We start from the raw sequence: 24,411 nt of genomic DNA, 5'->3' as shown, positions 1-24,411 counted from the left end.
GCGCAGATGAGCTTATTGCTCAGGAAGCGCAGGTACAAGTACGTGTTAGGACAGCGATGATGATGATGTCAGTGTAGTACCACACAGTTGATACGTTACTCTGGGGTTACTGCTTCCCATATGCAGTACTTTACATTTGTCGACATTAAACTTCAGTTGCCACTTCTCAACCCACCTGTTCAACTTTTCTAGAACCTGTTGCAGCAGTGTACTGTCATTAATGTCATTAACAACCCTGCCAACCTTCATATCGTTTGCAAACTTAGACATTACGGCTGATATATACCATCATCAGTATCATTAATAAATACAGAAAACAACAATGGACCCAACACGGAACCCTGGGAGACTCCACTAATAACAATAGTCCACGAAGATTAAAACTCTCTGTTGTCTCCCACTCAACCATCCCTTTATCCATTGTAGCAGCTTACCCTGATGCCATACCTCTACAATTTGTACAGCAGTCTTCCATGTGCAACAGTATCAAAAGCTTTCCTGAAATCCAAGTATATGATATCAAAATTATTTTTGGCATTCAGTTCCTTTGTGACCACATCATAGTAAGCAATCAAATTGGTCAGACAAGACATCCCTTTAACAAACCCATGCTGTGTCTTAACTATTACTGCAGTCTTGTCTAGATGATCTTGCAATGCTTCTTTAACCAGTGACTCCATTATTTTCCAGGAACACAAGTTAAACTAACAGGTCTATAGTTAGTTGTGTCACTTTTTTAACCCCCTTTGTGAATTGGGGATACATTTGCAAACCTCGTTTGTTTGTTTGTTATTTGGTTTTTGGGAGCATTAGCAACTAAGGCCATATTGCTCCGGGATATGCGGTGGTCATTCCCTGACCTTTCTGCATCCTCCGTATTTGGTGGCGACGGGCTCGAACCCTGGTCTAATCAAGAAGCATGTGCTACGCACTGCTGCTCCTTCCCACCTGGCTATGCAAGCGTTTATTTGCACACCTCCAGTCCATGGGTACCTCCCCTGAGTGCAAGGAAGCTCTCATAATTATGGTTAAGGGTTTGCTTACTTCCTTTACTGCCTCCTTTAATATAACTGGATAGATTCCATCCACCCCAGGTGCCTTTCTTATGTTGATCTTCAACAATTTCTCCTCCACTTTACTCTCAGTTATTACAAGATAATCTAGATTACTGTCAGAGTTTAATACTCCTCTGGCATTCTCCTTCTCGAATAACTCCTCATGTGTGAATGTAGATGCAAAATATTCAATTAGTTCGTTAGCTACCCGAGCACGATTATCAACAGTTGAACCATCGATATCAAGTGGACAAATCGAATTCATCCCCTTCCTTCTAGTTTACATAAGTAAAGAACTCCTTGCTGTTTTTCTTTGCATCCTTTGCCAAAGATTCCTTGTAATTTGCTTTTGCCTACCTAACCTCCTTTGTGACTTGGTTACAGACCAGCTTATATCTATCATAGGCTTCTGTGTCTCCTGTTCATTTAGGTATCCCATGCATTTTTCTTTTCTGCCACATCTAATTAGTTCATCTGACATCCATATAGGCCTAAATCCTGAACAATATTTCTTAGTTGGCATGAAAATGCCTAGTAGCTTCCAAGATTAATTCTTTGAATGCTTCCCATTTTGAATTTGCTGTTGGTAACATCATCAGTTGTTCCTGCCGTAGTCACCCTTACAAAAGTAAAAACCCTTCCCCTTACCCTGATGGCAGTTACTTCTTTGAGTAAATCCCACTTCAGCACACTGTGCTCACTGCCACCTAGTGGTTCATTTATCTACAAATTCTTAATGCATGAAGAATCACTACTGATAATCAGATCAATAGTATTACTCCCTCTAGTTGCCTCCCGAACATGCTGATGTAGAAAACAATCATCCAATAAATCCACAAAAGCCTTGCTAGTGTGTGAGTGACCAACCCACCAATTTTAGTCAATATCTGGGAAATTAAAATCCCCCATTATAAGACACTCTGATTTACTGGCCCATTCTATTTCTCTGTACAGCTGTTTATTATACTCATCAGAGTCATTACGCCTACAACATACTCCTACTCTCAATTTTGTTTTCCCAGTGCTTACGTCGCACCAAACTGACCCGATACTGCACTGTCCAGCCATGTCGATTGGCTGTACTTCCTTGGATTTTGTGTGTTTCTTAACCAATAGCATAACCCCTCGTCCCTTTCTATACTGTCTATCCTTCCTGTACACATTGTACTCCCCAAATTCCAGTTCTGCATTCCTTATATCTGTGTGACACCACATCTGTTATCTCAACAATATCTGCCTTTGAAGTTTTGACCAACATCTCAAATTTATTTACCAAACTCCTAGCATTGGTGTACACACAAGTATACATGCACCTGTTTCTATTCTTAGCTACCCTAACCCAGCACAGGGAGTCAATCCAGAACACTTGTTCTGCAATGACTCCCGGCAATCTCTGAAATCCCTTGCACCTTGTTTTCCAGGCTGCTGCTCATTTCAATAGAAGCAGAGCAAGAATCACTTTCACTTCTACCAGCAGCCATTGTTAATCTATTTGTTTGTGTACCCCCCATCCCAAGCTAGCAGTTTTCCGACCCACCTGATCCTGCAGTGATAGCATCAGCAAATATTCTTGCACCCTTTCTATTTAAGTGTATCCCATCCCTGTAGAAGCAGTCTCTCCTGTTAACAAGCACAGACCAGGCTGAGGAAAATTTTGCACAATTTATTCAGTGCCAGATTGAGTGACAAGGCTCTCATCATATACTCCCTCCTATTGTGTCTGGGAAGAATTGCACACTTTCAAATTGAACCCTAACTGATGGCCTTTTTTCAACACTGACCTGTACTTGTTAAGTAATTACGCCAGTCTCCTACTCTTAATATCATTAGTGCCAAAGGGTACAACAATATCACCTTTTGGGCCCTTAAAAGATGATATCTGCTCTACAAATTTGCTGTGCATTGCCACCTAACTGTATAAGCCTGATTCAGTCAATGGATCAAGGAATGCTAAGGTTATTCAACTGCATCCATAAGGATGAATTCTTGTATGAAATGCTTAAAGAATGCAATAGAGGTGTTGAATAATGAAATTTCAAAGAGATTTTAATATCAAGGATGCAATTTGGATTGCTGCAAAAACCTGGGACAAGGTTGCTAAAGACAGAAACATGGCTGGGCTTATTTGTTGTTGCTGTTTTGAAAAATTATACTACAGATTTTAAATGCCTGAAGCTCAGCTGTTGGATGAAGATGCAGTGGAAGAGTGCCTCCATATTGATGACCATGCTCCAGTTACCCTTCAGCTAATAGACAGTGAAATCAGTGATATGGTAAAGAATGAAAATAGAGATAATGAGAGTAACGATGATAATGATAATTCTGCTACTGTTAAAGAAATAATCTCTATTGACAGAATAAGCCTTACACAAGAACTGATTCAGGGAATTGAGCAGAGAAGTTTTGCTACACAGCACCACCTGTCTCTCTATAAAATTTAGAAATTGATTACAAAAGAAAGACAAAAAATCCACTTAGCTTACAACACATATTTCAGAAACTGGCTTCAAAGCAAACCTCTATAAATGCTGTACATGTACAGCATTTATTCTTGAGCCCCAGCCATCAACAACATCTTTTTCAATCAATCTATTTCTGAAGATATTCCCTCTGATGATGCTATATAATCGATGTGAATCAACTTAGGATGTAAGGTATTGCATCTGGGGAACAGTAACCACAATATAACTTATACGCTTGGCGGAGTTGAACTAAAGCCGGTAGTGGAGGAAAAGGACTTCAGTTAGACTTTGGGTTAAACGGTCAGACTAAGTTTTGAGCATTGTAGACAGGTTGCAAGGAAGGCCCATGGTGTCCTACTGACGATGTATCGAACAATTGCTAGTAGAGATAAGGACGTTATAATCCCATTGTATAAGGCTATTGTTAGACCACACTTGGAATACTGTGAAAGGAAGACAACGTATTCTTGAAAGGGTCCAAAGACGGGTAACTCGCCTGGTGAGATCAGCAAAAGGGCGTCCATATGAGGAAAGACTTCGAATTCGTGGGTTGCAGAGCTTGTAACCTAGGCACCATAGAGGAGACTTGATCTGAGAGGCTGTTGTTGTTTTTTGGTTTTTAGGAGCATTAGCAACTAAGGCCATATTGCTCTGGGAATACGCGGTGGTCATTCCCTGACCTTTCCGCATCCTCCGTATTTGGTGGTGACGGGCTCGAACCCCAGTCTAATAAAGAAGCATGTGCTACGCACTGTTGCTCCTTCCCACCTGGCTACGGAGGCGCCGATCTGAGAGGCATAAGCAAAATGAATGAGGATGAAATTTTCACAGTTATAAATGATTTTAGAACTAGGGGCCATAATTTCAAGTTACGGGGGGAGATGTTTAGACTGGATTGCAGGAAGTTTTATTTTAGCCAGCGAGCTATAAATTACTAGAATAAGTTTCCTATATGGGTGGTAGAGGCTGACAGTTTGGGGAAATTCAAAGGTCAGCTGGATGATTACCTACGGGAGGAGGGAAACACTTAGGTTGTCCATTTCCTTTTCTCTTATTTATTAATTATAATTTTTTTTAAAATTTTTTTCTTCTTATTATTATTATTTTATTTTATTTTTTTTTTTGGTTGATGCAGCATAAGCCATAGGCTTCCTTGCCCCATGTGGCCATTGCTAATACTAACACTAAATACTAATATCTAGGCTTTCATTTCTCAGCACTCTATACATAATTCATTTAGGTCTATTATTGAAATAGTGGATCCTGATTACCTTTATTAACTACCTCACCCCATTTTTTGTCATCAGAAAACTTAAAGACATTACTTTAGGAAGACTGTAGATCTGATGGAATCGGTGCAGAGAAGGGCAACGAGATTGGTGAAGGGAACAAAAGGGTGCACTTACCAAGAAAGGCTTCATTTCTGCAACCTGCAGAATCTGGAAACTAAGCACCTGCAAGGAGGAGATCTAATTAAGGTGTTTAAGGCCTTGAGTGAATTGAGTAAGTTCAATGCTCATGGCATTCTTCCTCTTGAGACTATACAAGGGGCATAAACTCAAACAGAGGAAGACATGTGGAAGTGGGTAGTTTGAATAAATTCAAGAAAGAAAGAACTACACAAATTTTTAGAGAGGATGGGCAGGTTATTTTTATTTTTTATTTTTTTTGCTGTTGCTCTATAAGCTTGCTTTTGTATTATTTACTACTACTATTGCTAATACATTAAACATGAAATATCTACATAATTTCCTTAATAAATATTAGAACAGCAAACCCTGTGGAACCCCTACTGATGAGAAAGAATTGGAAGGGAAACTGTTTAAACTTAAAGTAAATAAGATACCTGCACCTGATGAAATCTATCCAATTATATTAGAAGAACCAGCAAAAGAGGTAAGCAAACCCTGGCCAATAATTATGAGGGCATCTGTATTCTGGGGAGATCGCTACAGATTGGAGATGTATAAATGCTCTTCTATTCACAAAGGGGAATCAAAGGGTAAAGTGAATAATTACAGACCTGCAAGTTTGATTTCTTCTCCAGAGAAAATAAGAGTCAATGGTTAAAGACAAAAGGAGGGATCATGTTAACAATAACAGAGTAATATGGAAATCACACCTTGGATTTCTTAAGGGGAGATGTCTGACCAATCTGATTAGCTACTATGATGCAGTAATTAAAGAAATAGGTGTCAAATATAATTTTGACATCATACTTAAATTTCAGTAAAGCTTTTGATACTGTTACACATGAAAGACTACTGTACAAATTAGAGCAATATGGCACCTGGCAAGTTACTGCTATGGATAAAGGCAGAATACAGAGGGTGGTTACTAATGAACATGGCCACTTTTTCAATATTTATTGATATTGAAGACGTATCAAGCTTAGTGTCAATGGTACAAAGATTTGAAGGGTAGTTAGTGACAAGCATCAAGCCATATTACTGTTACAAACTAGAAAAATTAGCCAGATGGGCTGCAAAGTGGCAACTGAAGTTTTAATATTGACAAATGCAAGGCACTGCACATGGGTGCAGCAATGCCAGATTTAACATACCAATTGGGTGGTACCACACAAAGGGGTAATTGCACAATTGAACATTAAGTTCTTTGTGCAGTAGACAAAGCTGTTAGGACAGCTGATGGGGTTCTCTCGATGATATAATGAGTTTGAAAGCAGGGACAAGGAGTTGATTATCCCATTGAGTAAGGCAATGAATAGACTGTGCCTTGAGTACTACATACAGGCCTTTAAGGATCATTTTAGAAAGGATGTAGAAGGATCTGGATCAAGGATTCAAAAGGGTAATCTTACCAAGAAAGACTTCAGTTTTGCATACCGCAATGTTTGAAACCATCCAAATGTGTGGAAACTTTACTGAAGCGTTTAAGGCTTTAAATGGATTGAGTAAACTAAATTCTGATGGTATCCTTACTCTCAGAAACATATAGAAACGTATTAGGGGACATGTTTTTGAACTTAAAAAGACAGTTCCAGGATAGTGTGGGAAAATTTGCTTTCAGCCAGGAGTAATCACTTCCCTCACACCACCAGATGGAACAAACTTCCATTTCGTGTTGTGGAAGTGAAGAGCCTTAATAAATTTAAGGGAGAATAAAGCACTCTTTATAGAGGATGGGAAGAGCGAGGGTTTTTTTTTTTTTTTATTTTTTTAAATAAGCTTGCTTCCTTACATTATTTGCCATTACTAATATCTTTTATTTATTTATTTTTATTGCATCTTTGGTTGAGGTAGGGATGAAAGTGCAAATCTACAGTTATGTCTCAGATAAGTGCTGTTGTAGATAAAAATTCATTTCACAACTGAATTTGTCACGGAGGAGAATATCGTGTATAAACAGTAGTTCTTTCATTTACGCAGTATTTTTTAATATACTGTCTTGAGGGGCATGATCATCCAATGGTATAAAAAAGTGCAGTATATGGGAGGCTGAACTGTATATATATTTTGTTATGCTGTATCACAAAATCTGATGGGGAAAAAAAAAAAAAAAAAAAAAGAGATATTTTCACCTTTTTACGATACTCAGCAATAGCTGCCATGTTTGGCTTCATTTCCTTCTGGCGCTCATTTATGATACCAATTTCAACTTGAAGAGCTTCAGGATCCACACTCTGTAAGTCCTCTTCAGACAGTTGAGGCAAAGGTTCTACTGGCTGTTCCAATACATCCTGAAGACTGAGACGCGATAACTGAAAAACGGAATGAAAATCTAGTAGTAAAATTAATTGTATAATAAATTGTAACACTGATGTATCAGGACCAAATACTCATTAACTGAATTGCATGTTTTTACTGACCTTTAAAATTACATTAGAGATTAATGAATTTTACAACACAGTCAAAAAAGGTACGTTTCATTATCATTTCTATATAAAAAAAAATTCAGCAAGAATATCTTCAGTTAGATATTTTAATTAAAATGATCATAACACTTTTTAGCATTTTGAACTGAACCTGAACATCAGGTGCAGCATTCTGTAAACTGCTCTGTGATATTATAAACATTTCGCATAGATTCTTAACAAACCTCGACTGCAATTTCCAAGGTGGTGGTTTTTTTAAAATTTTTTTTTTTAAATAAAAACAGTTTTGAAGGTGGAACATAACACTATTGAAATGCACTGAAAATTTGCAGTTTCCCTTGATTAACCTATTCAGATTTTTTTTTTTTTTTAAATACTCGATAAATTTAATACTTTCCAAATTCACTCTATAACTGAATATATCACAGAAGATAATACAGGTAGTCAATCAGTGATCAAATAATCAGATAGTCAAGTGATGTGTTCCTTTTAACTGCAAGGTCATTAGAAAACAGGCCTTGGGTGTCTGGCTGCATATCACTATAATTTCTTGTAACAACCAACAAACTTTATTAAAATAAAATACAATATAAAATAGGCACCTCCGTAGCCAGGTGGGCAGGAGCAGCAGTGCATAGCATACACTTCTTAATTAGACCGGGGTTTGAGCCCGTGTCCACCAAACACGGAAGATGCGGAAAGGTCAGTGAATGACCACCGCATACCCCCGGGGCAATATGGCCTTAGTTGCTAATGCTCCTAAAAACCAAATAACAAACAAACAATATAAAATATACACATAAATAAAGCACTAAAACAATGTAAAAATAAGATAAAAGTGTTAACATACCGAGTTCTCCTATTCCGATTCACGGTACAATGGCAGCTAACTATGTGGAGTGCCTCAAGCCACGAGTGCTGGCAGTTCATATACGTCCCATTATGGAGTCTGCCATTCTACAGTGTGATGAGCACTGCCGTACATTACACATGCACAATACTGCATCACCAGCACCAAAGTTGTGATTTTATGATCATGCCCAGTCACTTTCTGTTATATCAATCACTGTATATATACTCAGCACGCCATACACAGACTAGTTGAAGGGACATCTTGCCCCGAAAGCTACTATTTTATTTTATTTTTAATGTTTTTATCTAATTTTTACATTGTTTTAGTGCTTTATTTATGTATATATTTTATATTGTATTTTATTTTAATTTATTTTAATAAAGCTTGTCGATTGTTACAAGAAATTACAGTGAATGCAAGGTCATTAACACTATACTTGCTGATGTTAAAAGCAACGTGCCAGATTCAGTCATTCTGCTAACCTCTGATTCAAAAAATGCTTAAGTCAATAATGCTGCTAAGGTAATACTGCAGCAAGGCAATAACGTAACTGAAAGATGGAGGTAGGGCCTGATATACAACAAGTCAAAATGTTATATATTAGTAGCATCAGTGAAAGAAGATGGTGCATCAAAAATTACTTATTCTCATCTGCTGGTTACTTAAATTGAATAAGTCAATTTAAATACTGAATCTAAAATGCTACAACTTTTTAGCTTAAAGATATTAGAGAGATATGAATGGATGAATTAAATGCCTTTTATATAAATGATATAAAAGGCATTTAATTCATAAAAGGCATTTAATAAAAGGCAGTGTGGAACAATTACACCTGAAGCCATAATATTCACTGAAATAATACCTTTCAAATTACTTCAGCTTAACCATTCAAACAATCAAAAACTGACAGCGTCATACAATTATGACTCCAGTCTAGGACAAAACACACAGGCTAGTTCTAATTCTTGAAAACAGGAAGTAGGTTTATGATTTTAAGTATAATAACCAGATATAATAAATCCACTATAATAACATCTCCAAAAGCATTGACAATAAGTGAAATTTAAATAAATGAGCTAGAATGACACTGATATTTAATGTTGTGCTTAATTTTATATATACAATACATCAATTGAGATATACTTAGTGATCCAGATGTCTTTTCTAGCAGCCACTTTGTTCTGAATGAAAATCTATGAAGAAAAGGGCATGAAGTGTTATATGCATACTTGAAAAGAAGTGGAAAGGTGAAAATTTAAGCAATGAGCCTAGTTTGCTGTAAGACATATTTCACTGTTTTCCTCACTATTACCATGGACTGGCCAAAGTGTGCCAGTTGTAATGGTAATTTGTTCATATGGTTTGCTGCATATTATGTCTGTACAAGCATGTTTTCACGGGCTGATTTGTACTTTATGTAGACTGAGGCATATTCTCAACCATGTTAGAATGTTTAACTATTTGGTTAGCCTGTGTGTGTGTGTGTTTTTTTTTTTTTTTTTTATGTGAACCCCAAACACGAGAGGTATTAGAACCTATAGTACTTAGTACCGTGCTTGGGTTGGAGGTTGAGAAGATGAAAGAAGATATTTGTTGACATTAGACTTGAACTTCTGTAGATTGTAATTTTCAGGAAATATGTATGAAGGAAGATTGTTCCAGAAAACGGCAGTTGAATGAATAAATGAGGAAGATGAAAAGTTGGTTCTGTGGGTTTGAAGTTGGACAGAAAATGGATGTTGGCTGGTGGCGGCACGTGTTCAGACTGTTTTGAAAGAGAGAGCAAGAATTATAGAAGCCAATTCAGAAGAACAGTGCCCGTGGAAGTATCTGTAGAAGAGGCATGCAGCAGAAACAGTACTTCTATGAGAAAGCGAGTGGAGAGACTCTGTTAGAGATGAATCATTAATTAACCTAACTGCCCTCTTCTGAATGGAATCAAGAAGCCTGAGAGAGGTTTTGGGGGCACCACCCCACATGTGGGAACAATATTCCATGGCAGGACGGATTTGCGATTTATACAGAGTGAGCAGCTGTTTGGAAGAAAAGTAACGCCGAGAGCGAAAGAGAAAACCAAGTTTTTTAGAGGCAGTGGAAGCAATATTTGTAATGTGCTTGTGCCAAGAGAGATTAGAAGTCAGGGTGATCCCCAAAAGAGATATATCATTTTGCCTAGAAATCGGAGTGTCACTAAAGATAAGCATAGGAGCAGAAGAATCCTTTTTGCGAGATATAAGACAAGACTGAGTTTTAGAAGGGTTGAAATCAACTAAGTTGTCTTTGCCCCACCGGAGAATTACCTGAAGATCGGCATTTAAGGAACTGGTAGAGCAGATTTTCGAGAAGTTGAAGCTGATTGAGCAGGACAAGGTTTCTCAAAATGGAAAGTGGAAAGCAATGTGCTATCATCGGCAAAACTACGGATAGGATTTCCAGTCAATGGAAGAAGGTCATTAACATACAAGAGGAAAAGAGTGGGGGAAAGAACTGAACCTTGGGAGGGACACCGCATTAGTAGAGAAGTTAGAAGACAGAAAGCCATCTACCATCACCCTCAGTGAGCGATCAGAGAGAAAACTGGATAATCAATTACTAAAAACAGTTGGCAAACCATAAGATGGAAGCTTGTTTAGAAGGCCTTTATGCCAAACACGATCAAAAGCCTTTGAGATGTCAAGAGCAACTACTTGTGTTTCACCGAACCTTTCCATTGAATTAGTCCATAAATGGGTAACAAAAGCCCAGAATATCACCAGTGGATCGACATTGACGGAATCCATACTGGCGATCGTTGATCAGACAGAAGGTTTCTAGGTAGTTTAAGAGTTGGCGGTTAATGGATTTCTCCATTACTTTAGAAAGAGTAGAAGTAATTGCAATGGGACGATAATTGGATGGGAGGGATTTGTTCCTTTTTAGGAACTGGCTGGATATGAGCAAATTTCCAAGCAGAAGGAAAAACACCTTTGGAATAAGAAAGTGAAAAAAGGCGGCAAAGAATAGGAGTAAGTTCAGGAGCACAGGTTTTGAGAACAAGTGGAGAAATACCATCAGGATCTGGAGCTTTTTTAGCATCAAGATTCATCAAAATCCTTCTGATATCCTTTTGACAGAAGACCACAGGAGGCATTGAATGGAGTGTGTTGGGAATGGTGGGAGGTGTTTTACCAAGATCATTAATACATGAGCTGGAAGAAAAATGGGATGCTAGCAGGTCAGCTTTATCCTTGGCTGAAGTGACAACAGAACCATCTGGTTTGGACAGAGGTGGGAGCAGAGATGGGCAAAAGTTGCGGCCAATAGCTTTGGCAAGAGACCAGAATGCTCGGCTACCAAGTTTTCTACTCTTAGCCTGTTCAAACTCTAGTTTGGACTGATTAATAACTGCTTTACAATTGCTGTGAGCTTTGGTGTAGGCAGAAAATGAAACTGAAGAATTAAAACAAGCCAATTACGATATGCAACATTCTTCTCTTGAACAGCCTTAGCACATATATTGGAAAACCAAGGTTTAGATAAAGGACGAGATTTTAAAGTGGAGTGTGGAATAAAGGATTCCATTCCTGCAAGAATAATTTCGCTGACACGATCTGAGCAAATGTTGGCATCAGAAGTTTTTAAACAGTAATCCGACCAAGGAAAAGAAGAAAAGAAGTCTCGCAGGTCATCCCATTTTGCATTCTTGTAATGCCAAACAACACGAGGTTGGGAATAGCCATGAGATAAAGGTTCCATTGGAGAAGAGACAATCACCAAGTTGTGATCTGAAGTGCCTAAAGGACCTCTCACTTCGACCGTGAGAAAAAGATCAAGCGTATTGGCTGTATGATTAGGATTGTCCAGTATTCTTGTAGGTAAATGAACAATCTGTGCTACGTCATTTGTAATTGCAAAAGCCTCAGCATCTCGACCTGCTGGGTCGGTGTGACTAGAAAACGGAAGCCAGTTGGAGTTGTGAACATTAAAATCACCAAGGAAAATTACCTCACTGATAGGAAAGTTGGACTGGAGAAAGTCAAGTTGCAAAGAGAGGAGGTCAAAGAGCTCCAAGTGATTAGTGGAGTTGGGAGAACGGTAGAGACAACAGATGAATTTGACACAATGAAGTAGAGAGATTTTAAGCCAGAGAAGATCAAAGAGAGGAGATTCCAAATTGCCAAGTCTCTGACAGGGAATATCAGAACGGACATATGCACAAGTACCACCTTTGAGGCGAAAGGAATCATACAGTGAATAATTTGGGCATCTGAGATGAGCAGTAGTTGAATCAACCGATAACTGAGATTTAAATTTTGCTGTCAGATTTCACTGTCAACCTGATATAATTCTAGAGCGATTTCATAATTTTTCTTGATAATAAGATCGCCTATACTGAACTAATCTATATTTGACCAACTGATTATTATTACGAAGCTTTACTGAATTTGTCATAAATAATACTATAATTCTGTGGCCTTGCAAATCCTTTGATTAATGTTTTAGCTAAGACTAAAACATTAATCAAACCTATCACTGTGGTGTTGAATCATCATGGACAGACATGTATTTTGACCTACTCAACTATTATGGAGGTTTTCGCTTTCTTCTCACATTTACTGTTAGGGTTTCATAATCCAGATCTATTGCACAATATAATGAAATGCCACTCACACTATCGAATCCATCAAAAGTAGTACTATCTTCAACAATGGTCTGATTCTGATCTACAATATATCATAATACTTGAAGTAAGCTATACTTTACTTTCAACGTCTTCAACAATGCTCTGATTTTGATCTACAATATCTGATAATTCAGCAAGACTTATAGATTCAGCACCAATTATCATCTTTATATGACAACAAAACAAGTAATGAACTAAATTGAGAATTAACATAACAGCCACATTAGACAGTGTTAATTCTTGTTTGTTTAATGTACCAGTATTCCAATATTATGTTGCTAAGAACTGATCAGAACAAGAATGAAAATGAATACAAATAGCTTGGCTGGAATCAAAATTATTCAAAAATTCGTTTAAAATACCAAAACTACACATACCTTGTCATTCCAGTGTTTGACTTTGTTGCGACTTTCCTGAATCTTAGTTGCACATTTCTCCAACTCATTTTTCACTTCGATATGACTACTGTTCACTTTATTTTCTTTCTCTTTTATAATGCTGATCTCCTTTGCAATTTCTGCTCTGTGTTCATCACAAGCATCTCTTTTTTTCTGCAAAAACAAAACAAAATATTAGTTTTAAAATAAAAAAAACTCCACTTCTTGTTTCTAAAGCCAGATTCTGTGCTCTTGGACAGTGTTCTTTTTATACTGCTTAAAATTATTCAGATGAAATTTAGCTTTGCTTTTTTTTTCCCTTCAATTTAATGCAACTGACGTACTCACCTCTTAAAGTTGAAAGCCACATCACCTCTCCAAAAATATGAATCCCTTATTCACTTTATGAGTGAAATTTCTAAAGTGAATAGGGGATTCATCCTCATCTCAGCTTCTAGGAGTGGCATCAAGGTCACAATGATCAGAATAGGTATCAGGTTTTGAAACTTCTCCAATATTAAACAATTAAAGAGATCCTCTTATTATTAATGAAGGTCTTTCATAATAATTTTTTTAAATGTATTTAAATACATTTCTAATAAGGCTGATATTTTATTTTTCTTCTATTATTGGCATGCAAAAATATACAGGTGCAAACCTGATATTCTAGAGTGCAATTTTATACTTGCTGTACTGTATTAAAAACAACATCTCTGATGCAGTAGTGGACAATATACAGCCTGCAGGGCATCCATCTGCATCTGTATCTTGGTTCATAGGCCAGCAGAGTACCTACTCTGCTGGCCTATGAACCAATTTGATCCAGCCCACTTTGCTCAAATATTATTAACCCTCTAGTGGGCACACAAAAAAATGATAACAGCAGGTATATGGTTGGACCTGCTCTGCCAATCAGTTTTTATGTTGAAAATAATTTAATATGGAAAACTTCAGAAAATGTATTCTTAATGCTCAAACTATATTGCATAATGAGATCAAAAACCATTAAAACAAGTCTTGTTATAACACACACACACACACACACACACACACACACACACACACACACACACACACACACACACACACACACACACACAGTGCAACCAAAAATGAGGTGGGAGGGGAAACAAAACTTAGGTTTTGAGTTTCCATAGCTATATTTTTTTTAAAATACAATGGTGCTGCAAAGAATTTGTTTATGGCTAAACTTTACAAAAAAAAAAAAAAAAAAAAAAAAAAAAAAACCACCTATACAGCAAATCTAGTTAATGCAAAGTTCAAGGAATGAAAATATTTCAGTTTCAACTTAACTGGGTTAGAAGAATCCATACAATTTCAGAATGTTATTTATTAATAAAGAAAATTTTTTTAGTTTTCTTAATATATACATGCTGTAAGGTAACTTCATAACTAAGTGTGAACTGCTCATACTAATCAAACTCAGCTATACTAAAGTGGATCAAACCAGCTGGATTTAGACTTCTAATTTGATTATAGGCATATTTTGAATGTACTAAAATACCTATTTTAGTACTAATAAATTAAGTATACTATATCACTGGTCAGGGAACAGTAGGAATTTTAAATAAATCACATTTATTTAATTAATTTATTTATTGAATTAATGAGGATATACTGTACTAAAATTCATACATGATTCTAATGAATATTAATTCACAAATTTTACTGTTTTTGGTGCATTGATACATGAACATGCTATTTAGACAGTTAATAATCAGACCCTTCATCATCATAAGAACTCAGCCTCTAACTCCTGTGGTGTTCTGAATTTCCTCTCTTTAAAGACCTCTTCCACCACATACCTCTTTTGGAGCTTCCATTAAAGTTATCTTAAATTTTTGCTATGCTTCATCTAATGTCATATTAGCATCAGTTTTGAACAAGAAAGTTTTAAGCTTTGTGACTTTTGTCTATTTTAGCACATTTTTTTAATACCTCTTATTTTTGACACTAATCATCATTTGAATTTTCTCAATATTTGTTTAAGATCCTTCATATAATGATATAGTCAATTATGCTTTTCTCGTTTCCATTTTTCACCCTCCATGTAAACTTGCAGCTGTTTTTATGGTAAAATATTATGTTTGTAACTAAGTCTGCATGAAAACAATTTATTAGTACAGAAGGGTCTCAGAGCATGCAAACTCAGAGTGCATGAACTGCTCATAACTGATCCTCTGATTCAAACTTATGATTGTGACTTATAGCTTGTCCGTTTTATGGTGGTGTTTGGAAGCACGAGATGAGGGGAGGAATGGAAAGGGTAAGGTTGATATCATGCCAATGCACAGTACTACCCCGACTTACGTGAACTCTGAGTTACGCGGTTCTTGATTTTTTCGTTTGGCACTGCTGCACACTATCTTCAAGGTCGTTTTTCATATGCTATTGATATATGGTGCGACGGCAGAGAGTGAGAGCGAAAGATGAACAAAATTCAACTTTGCTGCTGCATGAGCTGCACACACATATACAAGAATTTGTATTCCAACTGTCATATTTATACGTGTGCATTCGAATTTGTGCTCAACTTTTATCAGAAATTACATCGTTTTCACGAGAGAAATGGATCGTGTCGGTCGAGCCATATATTGATGGCATATGAAAACGACTCTCAGTGTTTCTCTTGCTGTGATACGCATTGGACATATTTCGCGTGAACTCTACGTGCACAATTACAATTCTACGATCGACGAAAGTTAAGATAGTTTTTTTAAGGGTTTAGAAAACGTATAACAAAACAATGTCGTTCAAACGAAGTAAATCTGATTCTCCTGCACCTAGTAAGAAAAGGAAAACGATATCTTTGGAATGTAAACTTAACATTATCAAGGATTTTGATAGCAGAATGAAAATTTGTGAATTGGCAAAGAAGTTTGAGCTACTGGAATCCACAGTAAGAACAATCATAAAAGAAAGAATTCTCGAAGCAGTGAAAAATGCTCAATCCTTGAACTCAAGCATAATTTGTAAACGTCATGGTATTATTGTTGAGATGGAAACAATGCTGAAATTATGGTGTGATAATCAATTAAAAGTTTGCTTGGTTTTTTTTTTTTTTTTTTATCGCGGAGAGGCAGCAAGTGCCGATAAAGAAGCTGCGTCTTCTTTTCCTGAGACACTCAAGGCTATGATAGAAGGTGACTATAGCAATGAAACCGTATTTAACGTGGATGATACTGGCCTATTCTGGAAGAAGATGCCTAAAAGAACTTTTATCGCGCGTGAAGAAAAAAAAAAAACTTTCCAGGCTTTAAGGTTTCCAAAGACCGACTGACAGTAATGATTGGCGGGAATGCAGCTGTTGACTGCAAGTTAAAACCTCTCTTAATTTATCACTCCGAAAACCCAAGAGTTTTAAAAAATATATCTAAAATTAGCTTACCAGTGATTTGGAAGTCAAATCAAAGCTTGGGTGACAACTTCCGTTTTTTTGAGGACTGGTTTGGTCGCCACTTCATACCCAAAGTCGAACGTTATTGCAAGTCTAAACAGATTCCATTTAAAGTGATGCTTCTTATTGACAATGCACCCGGTCACCCTCCTGCCACCCGAATTAATTTCGACCCACGTGCAAAAGTTGTGTTTTTGCTTCCAAACACAACCAGCTTGCTTCAACCGATGGACCAGGGAGTCGTCAAAACATTCAAGGCTTACTACACAAGGCGTTCGTTTGCACATCTCAATGTTTTAGATGCCATAAGAATCATTGAAGAATCTTGGGATGAAATTCACAAAAAAACATTGAATGGTATCTGGAAGAAATTTTGTCCATTTTTTTTTCAAAAACGAGATGAAAACAACACCAGAAACTGATCATGTTGCTCACGTGATAGAAGAAGTTGTTAATCTTGCCAGGCAAGTGGATTTGGAAGTCAATGGTGATGATGTCAACGAGCTGTTGGATTCACACAGTGAGGAGCTGACAATGAATGAGCTCAGAGATGCGTGAGCAAAACGTCACTGAAGTATCCGACACTTCAGACCCAGTTCCACCAGAAAAGCACATGACAATTGCAAGCTTAACAGAAGGTCTCAGCTCAATTGAAAAGGGCTTAAAAATTTTAGAAAACAGACTCCAACGAAGAAGCATTATAGCTAGCAAGGAATAAAAAAATTATTAGCTTGCTACGAAGAAATTCTGCATGAAAAAAGGCGGCGCTGTGTCGTCAGACGAATTTGTTAGATTTTATGAAGCCATCGACATCGAAATAACTTTTTTACGTAACTCATTTATTTTTTTAATACATATTTTGTATTAATATGTATAAAGAACTGCAATTTTATTAAATATTTTTCTTCTAAACTAGTGTTTTTGTTAGTCCTTGGTCCCAATTAAACAAAATTTATATGTATTTATATGCAAAGTTGTACCCCGACTTACGTGAATTTGACTTAAGCGATTTTTGTAGGACCCACATATCGCGTAATTTTGGGGTATTACTGTATTAGCTTTTCATTCAGATGAACAAGCATTCTTTACATCAACTAGATACCTTATGGATTAATAAGGATAATAATGTGTCTTTAACCTAAATGAAACGGCTATGCCTTCGTAATCGCCACGCTAGTGCTCCTGATCTAAAACTGGACTTTAAGATGGCCTCTGGTGTTGAAACAAGTGCACGAACTATCCAAAGACGGCTTTCGGAATGTGGTTTGCATACCTATCGGCCCAAGAAGAAGCCTTTGTTGACCCAACAAATGCTTGGATTAAACCCCTGTTTCATGGACAAAAGAGCAATGAAACACCGTCATCTTTTCTGATAAATTGAAATTCAACTTGCATGGCTCAGATGGGAAGCGATATGTCAGAAGACGAACATCAGAGGCATACCATCCTGACTGCATAACACCGACTGTGAAGTTCCCTGCCAGTCAGATGGTCTGGGGATGCATAACAAGCAAAGGGGTGGGGTGAATTAAGTTTATTAATGGAACGGTGAATGCAGATACCTACACTGCTATCTTGGAGGAGTGCCTGAAACCCATTATTAGGTATCACCACACGGAAGTCCAAAACTGCATTTTTCAACAGGACTTTTTAAAACAGGACACCTTGCCACACAGCAAAATTGGTAAGTTTTATGCTATTTAGATTTAATGATGAGTTTGTCTTCTTTTCTCACAAGACTTAAAACATACTTACACTAATGTTTTCCCTCATTTTTCTCCCTTAAGGTGCACTCATACCTCAGAAATGCTGGGATTACAGTGATGGACTGGCCTGACAACAGTCAGATTTGAACCCTATATTGAAAATTGCTGGCACATAATGTCAGAAATTGCCAGATGGCGCTGGCAGCAGAGCTGCTGGTTGTCAAGGTCGGTGTAGAGTCCAGATCAGATAAGTGTCTTATCCGGTGGAGACATCGTTCCTGGCACGCAGGTCGCGTCCAGGTTGTGCTATCAGTTTTATTGCCAGACTTGGTGTGGTCGTGGATGTATACCTTGGCTGCTGCTGAAGAGACATCTGGCGTCAGAATTATGTCTTAGTTGAGCTGGAAGATTTTTCGTCTCTTGAAGAGATCATGGGCAAATATCTTCCTGGTGATGTTCCTGGTCTAGCGGCAGGTAATATATTTTTGTTATTAGTTGGAATCTGAGATCTTCATATAGTTCGCATCTGTACATTAGGTGCTCCCAGCTTTCAGGGAGTCTACAGTAACATAATGGGTTATTAGTGATGCCTAGGATAGAGAGTTTCTCCCTAATGGGTCCGTGTCCTGTTAGCAGGAAAGTAGCATATAGACTTGGGGAAAACCAGTGAGGCGACTTTGGGTATGAATTTCCTGGTGACGTTTCTCTTGGTGGAATTGGTCCAGCGGTCCTGTCATTAGGTGAATATCAAGTCGTATTTTTCTCCATCGCGAGGGTGTTTGTTGGGTCCATGGTATAGGCAAAAGGCAGGTTACTTTTATACATTAGCCCTGTCCGGACAATCTCCAGGTCAAGGGGGGAGGGCACCGGCTAGCACTTGTAGGGCATGGGTGCTGACTGTGCAATACCCCCCCCCTAGATATAGTCAGCAGTATGGAGCACAAGAAGGTCATGTCAAGTTTCTTTTTATTCGTCATCATCATCATTGCTTTGAGGTACCATATGTCGGAGGCATAGCTGATGATTGGCATAAAGGCAACCTTATAGAACAAGGACAGTGTGTGGCGTTTAAGGCCCCAGTCTCTTCGGGTGATTCTATTGACCATGGCTATATAATTTTGGATCTTCATTTGGATGTATTTTAAGTGGGGAGTGAATGTCAGGTTCCTATTCCCTGTATTTTTATTTGTGGGGGGGCCTCCTAATATTTAGGTTCCCTTTGAGCAGTAAGGAGCTAGTTTTTGCTGATGAGATGTGAAGGAAGTAATGTTTTGCCCATTCCTGCAGGGTAGTGAGGGCTCTGTTGGCCCTTACTTCTAGTTGTTGCTGAGAGTCTGTTGCGAGGGAGAGTACCAAATCATCTGCATATGCCTGTGACTGTATGTTTTGAAGATCGTAGTTTAGGAATTCATCTAGAACAATATTCCACAGGAGGGGCCCCAGGATAGAGCCTTGTGGACAAGTCGAGAGACCTGGACGTAGGGAGTTCTTACTATGATTTTCCTCTGAGAAAGGTAGCATCGGATGCAGTCAAAGGTTCTTTGGGAGGTTGGCAATACGCAGTCTGTCAAGGAGGCTTGACCACCAAAGTGAGTCAAACATCCCGGCAAATTCAACGGAGATGACTAAAAAGTATTTTTTTATCCATGTTTTGTGCAGCTGTAATGATCGCTTGCAGAGTGTCCACTGTGGAGCAGCCTTTGTGGAATCCATATTGGTTTGGAGAATTGAAGTTCGGCTGAGTTATAATGGCTTTCAATACGTTGATGGATCAGGTGTTCCAATAGCACAGTAAGGAGGGCAATAGGCCTGTAGGAGTTTGGCTGGTCTTGTGGTTTGGTCGGGTTTTTGAGGATCAGTCTGACGTTTGCTGTTTTCCAGTCCATCGGGAATTGGCCTGTTTGTAAACAGTGGTTAAAGAGGTGCAGGACAAGTTATGGAGTATATTCTATTATCTTCTTGATGATTTCAGATTCAAGAAGGTCTAGGCCTGGGGATTTCCTCGTTCTGATTTTAGAGGCAGTGGTGTTGAGCTCCTCCAAAGTGAAGTGTGGTGGTTCCAGTTGTTGGTTTTTATATGTCTCATTTTCTGCTTGTAGTTGCACCTACCTTTGGGTACCTGGTATTATCTGGGTTTTGAAGATGGTGTCTAAGATGTTATTGACTGAGCTGTGCCAGGTGATGGTCATATTTCCTTGGGGAGTTTTGGTTGATGACACTTCCTCTCCTCTTGGGAGTTTATTTGATGTAATTTTATATACTACCCCCCATGAATCAGTATTTCTGATCGTGGAGACGAGCTCCTCCTCGGAGGAGCTCGTCTCCATGGTCAGAAATACTGATACAGTACAGGGAAGCCCGTAATATTGATTATGGGCTTCCCTGTACTGTTGCTATAGAACAGCTACCTCCCTCTCCGGCCAAGTCCGATGCGCACATTGAAATCTCCTCCGTTTTTGGTTCACATCCTGTCGCATATTGCATAGATCCTGGTTCCACCAGGGTATTGTTCCTGACTTGGGATTCTTCTTCTTCTTCCTGATGGCTACGTTGCTGGCGGTTATGGCATTTGTAATTTTCCCTTGGCAGGAATCCAGGTTGGGTGGATTTGTAATATCTTCTGGGGGGCTCTAAAAGAGGGTCACCAGAGTTTCTCTGAACAGCTCCCAATTTGCTTTGGCTATGGCATATCTTTGGGTCATTAGTCGCACCACAGGTTGCTGTGCAAGGAAGGCTGTTATCCTACAGGTCATCCACTCTATGGTCAGATGTTGTCCAGTCTTCATGCATGTTCCAGTCTGTGATGTAACCAGCGAGGGGTCTTGAAGAGTCACATCAATCCAGGATTCCCAGAGGGTGCTCGAGAATGTTGCTGGGTGGTTGGGCTGGTTAAATATGGTGAGGTGTGAATTAAGAAGGAATTCCTCTAGGCGTTGACCATTGCTTGTCCCACGCTGTTCACGCGTCTCACTGTGCCAGTCCAGAGCAGCAGTTGGCAACTGTAGCAATCAGTATTTTCGCTCTTGGAAGCTCCATTAAAAAGGTATTGGAGGTAGTTGACTGCGGGGAGTATTTCTTGTCCTGGTCTACAGTAGAGCGAGCCAACGTACAGTTCTCCAAGTGGGGGTAACCAGGTGGGTATATGCTGCCCAGGGGGAGCAGAGATGGGAAATTCTGGTACAGGTAATATCCTGGTTCCTGACTGCAATGGCCACCCAGGGTATATCTTTGTTAGTTTGAATCACTTTGTATGCCAGGGGCAGCTGATGACTTTTTTGTTGTGGGTGTATGGCTCCTGAAGGAGCAGGACATCTAGGTTCCCTTCATCTGCCTTTAGCCTAATCTGCTCAACTACAGCTCGGGCCTGCTGTGCACAAAGGGGGCATATTTCTTCATACTTCCCCTGTTGCTAAATGACTATTAAATTCCATTCTGAGCTTTACCCACATAGGCAACACTTCGCCAGTGGATTCTTGGCAAATACAAACTAGTGTTACTTATTCTCAAAGGATACCACCAACGAGGGGTGGTATCCGCCAAAAATAAGTAACACAAGTAACAACACGAGATATATCAAAAACGATGCCATTTCACCTACTTCGGTGATTTACTACAAACTAAAATGATGCAGGGGCTTAGAGGGGAACAGGTATCCTGTGTGTTATCAGACACTCAGCCTAAAACACCGATGGATCCAATATCTTTCTATTACAGAAGATTTAGGAGAAGTCCGGTTGGCCTGCCTCCCTAAAATGCACACCTTCTCAATGGTAAGCCCTGTTATGTCACTTAGGTGGCAACGAACGTGTAGAGTGGTTCTCTTCAAGACGCCTGGTCAGCGTGAAGAGAAAAAGACCAAACCCTCCAGCATATGAAAGCATGACGAAACAAATGGCCCTCAGTCCCCAGCAGCTTTCACTCTCCCTCTTATGGCAGTGAGAGGATCAGAGTGGAAGCAGAGGGTGCTAAGAATCTCTGGGTATGACCAGGCTGCCATGCACGGAAACTGAACTTGGCCTGTTATAACGTAAGGACACTCATCAGTGAAGACAGGATATTAGAGCTGGAAAAGGAATTAGAAAATGTGAATTGGAATATCATCGGTTTGGCTGAAACAAGAAGAAGAAATGAATCACTTATAAGTTTATCAAGTGGAAATCTGCTGTACACCAATGGAAACAGTGAAAGGAGTGAAGGTGGAGTTGGGTTTCTGGTCCATAAAGATTTTAAAAACATTTTGGAATTCAAAAGTACATCACCAAGACTAATACTCAAGATTTCTAAGAGATACAAGCTAAAGATTATAATGATTTATGCACCAACATCGAGCCATGATGATGAAGAGGTTGAAGAAATGTACACCGAAATTGAGTCTTCTAGATGAGCAGAAAACCCACTACACTATTATTATGGGAGACTTCAATGCTAAGGTTGGAAAAAGACAAAACAGCGCAGAAAGGGGAACTATAGGAAATTTTGGAATTGGTGAAAGACTTGTGGAATTTGCAGAATCTCAAGGACTGTCAGTAATGAACACTTTTTTCAAGAAAAGGGTGAACAGAAAGTGGACATGGAAGAGTCCAAATGGATTAACTACTAATGAAATAGACTTCATCCTCACTAACAGAAGATATATTGTGAATGATGTTACTGTCCTGAATAAGGTAAATGTTGGAAGTGATCACAGAATGGTAAGATGTACACTTGATATAGATGTAGGAAAGGAAAAAACTGACTCGAGTAAATAATACAAAGGTCTTTGAAATAACAGAGGAGGAGAAAAAGCAGTATGTACTGGAACTTAAGAACAAGTTTGAGCTTCTGTAGACTGCTCAGGACCATGATATCGACAAGGAATATTACAACTTTCTGAAAGTGATAAAGCCCAAGAAACCTATAGGGAAACAGAAATCCAAAGAAGAAAAAATTAGTCAAGAAACACTTGTCATGATGAACCAAAGACAACAAATGAAGAGCAAGAAAAACACTGACAGGGAGAAAATTGAGTATACTGAGTTATGCAAAGCCATTAGAAAGAGACTCAGAGAGGACATAAGAAGATTTAACACAAGAAAAGTAAAACAAGCATTAAGGGAAAACAAAGGATTTAAATCAGCAGCCATGAGCAGTAATACAGAAAGACAAATGATACTGAAACTGAAGAATAGCGATGGTGTACTTATAAACAGCAGAGAAGGCATAATTCAAATAGCAGAAGACTACTATAGAGAATTATGCAAGGAGCGAGGGAATGATACCAGCAGTGGGGAAGATGGATTGCAAAGTAGCAACACATACGACATACCCGATATTCTTCCTGATGAGGTAGAACATGCATTGAAGAAAATGAAGAATCGGAAAGCCCCGGGGGAAGATGAAGTTACTGTAAAGTTGTTAAAATTGGGAGGAAGAGACATAACACAAAAAATGGCAAGGCTCTTCACAAAGTGCATTAGAAAAGGTGTGATGCCTAAGCAGTGGAATAATGCAATCATAGTTTTGCTGCATAAGAAAGGAGATAAATCAGAAATTGGAAATTACAGACCAATTAGCTTGTTATCCCACATCTACAAGTTGTTCACAAGGGTCATTACTAACAGATTAGAAAGAATACTTGATGAGAATCAACCGAAAGAGCAAGCTGGCTTTAGGACAGGATTCTCAACTATGGATCACCTTCACGTAATATCACAGCTAATGGAGAAAGCAAATGAATATAAAACACCATTATGCCTGGCATTTGTGGATTATGAAAAGTCATTTGACTCCATACAGCATAAGGCAATGTTTCGGGCACTGGAAAGACAAGGCATTGATACCTCATATATTATGATTTTGAAGAAAATATATGAGAGTGCTACCTCCTTTATCAGACTAGACAAAGACAGTAGGAAATTTAAAATTGAGAAAGGAGTTCGACAAGGAGACACAATATCTCCGAAGCTGTTTACTGCTGCCCTTGAGGAAGTTTTCAAAAGATTAGACTGGTCGCAGAAAGGAGTCAATGTGAACGGAGAGTGCCTAAACCATTTACGATTTGCA

At 38.5% G+C, this 24,411-nt stretch overlaps 1 protein-coding gene across 1 annotated transcript in view; it reads right to left on the bottom strand.

Annotated features, from left to right (window-relative positions):
- Window positions 1–24,411, bottom strand: part of glu (structural maintenance of chromosomes 4-like protein gluon) — a 256,802-nt gene that overhangs the window by 48,637 nt on the left and 183,754 nt on the right. Inside the window, exons 23-24 of the mRNA XM_090377488.1 lie at window positions 13,246–13,419; window positions 7,059–7,238 (exon numbers count right to left, since the gene is read on the bottom strand). Coding sequence (XP_090233614.1) covers window positions 7,059–7,238; window positions 13,246–13,419 — 354 coding nt within the window. The remainder of the gene's footprint in view (window positions 1–7,058; window positions 7,239–13,245; window positions 13,420–24,411) is intronic.

This window comes from Mastigoproctus giganteus, chromosome 1, assembly GCF_048544385.1.
Source record: "Mastigoproctus giganteus isolate SK-2022 chromosome 1, ASM4854438v1, whole genome shotgun sequence".
In the NCBI taxonomy this organism is placed as follows: Eukaryota; Metazoa; Arthropoda; class Arachnida; order Uropygi; family Thelyphonidae; genus Mastigoproctus; species Mastigoproctus giganteus.
Note: the sequence above shows the minus strand (reverse complement) of the source record. Positions and strands in the feature narration are given on the sequence as shown.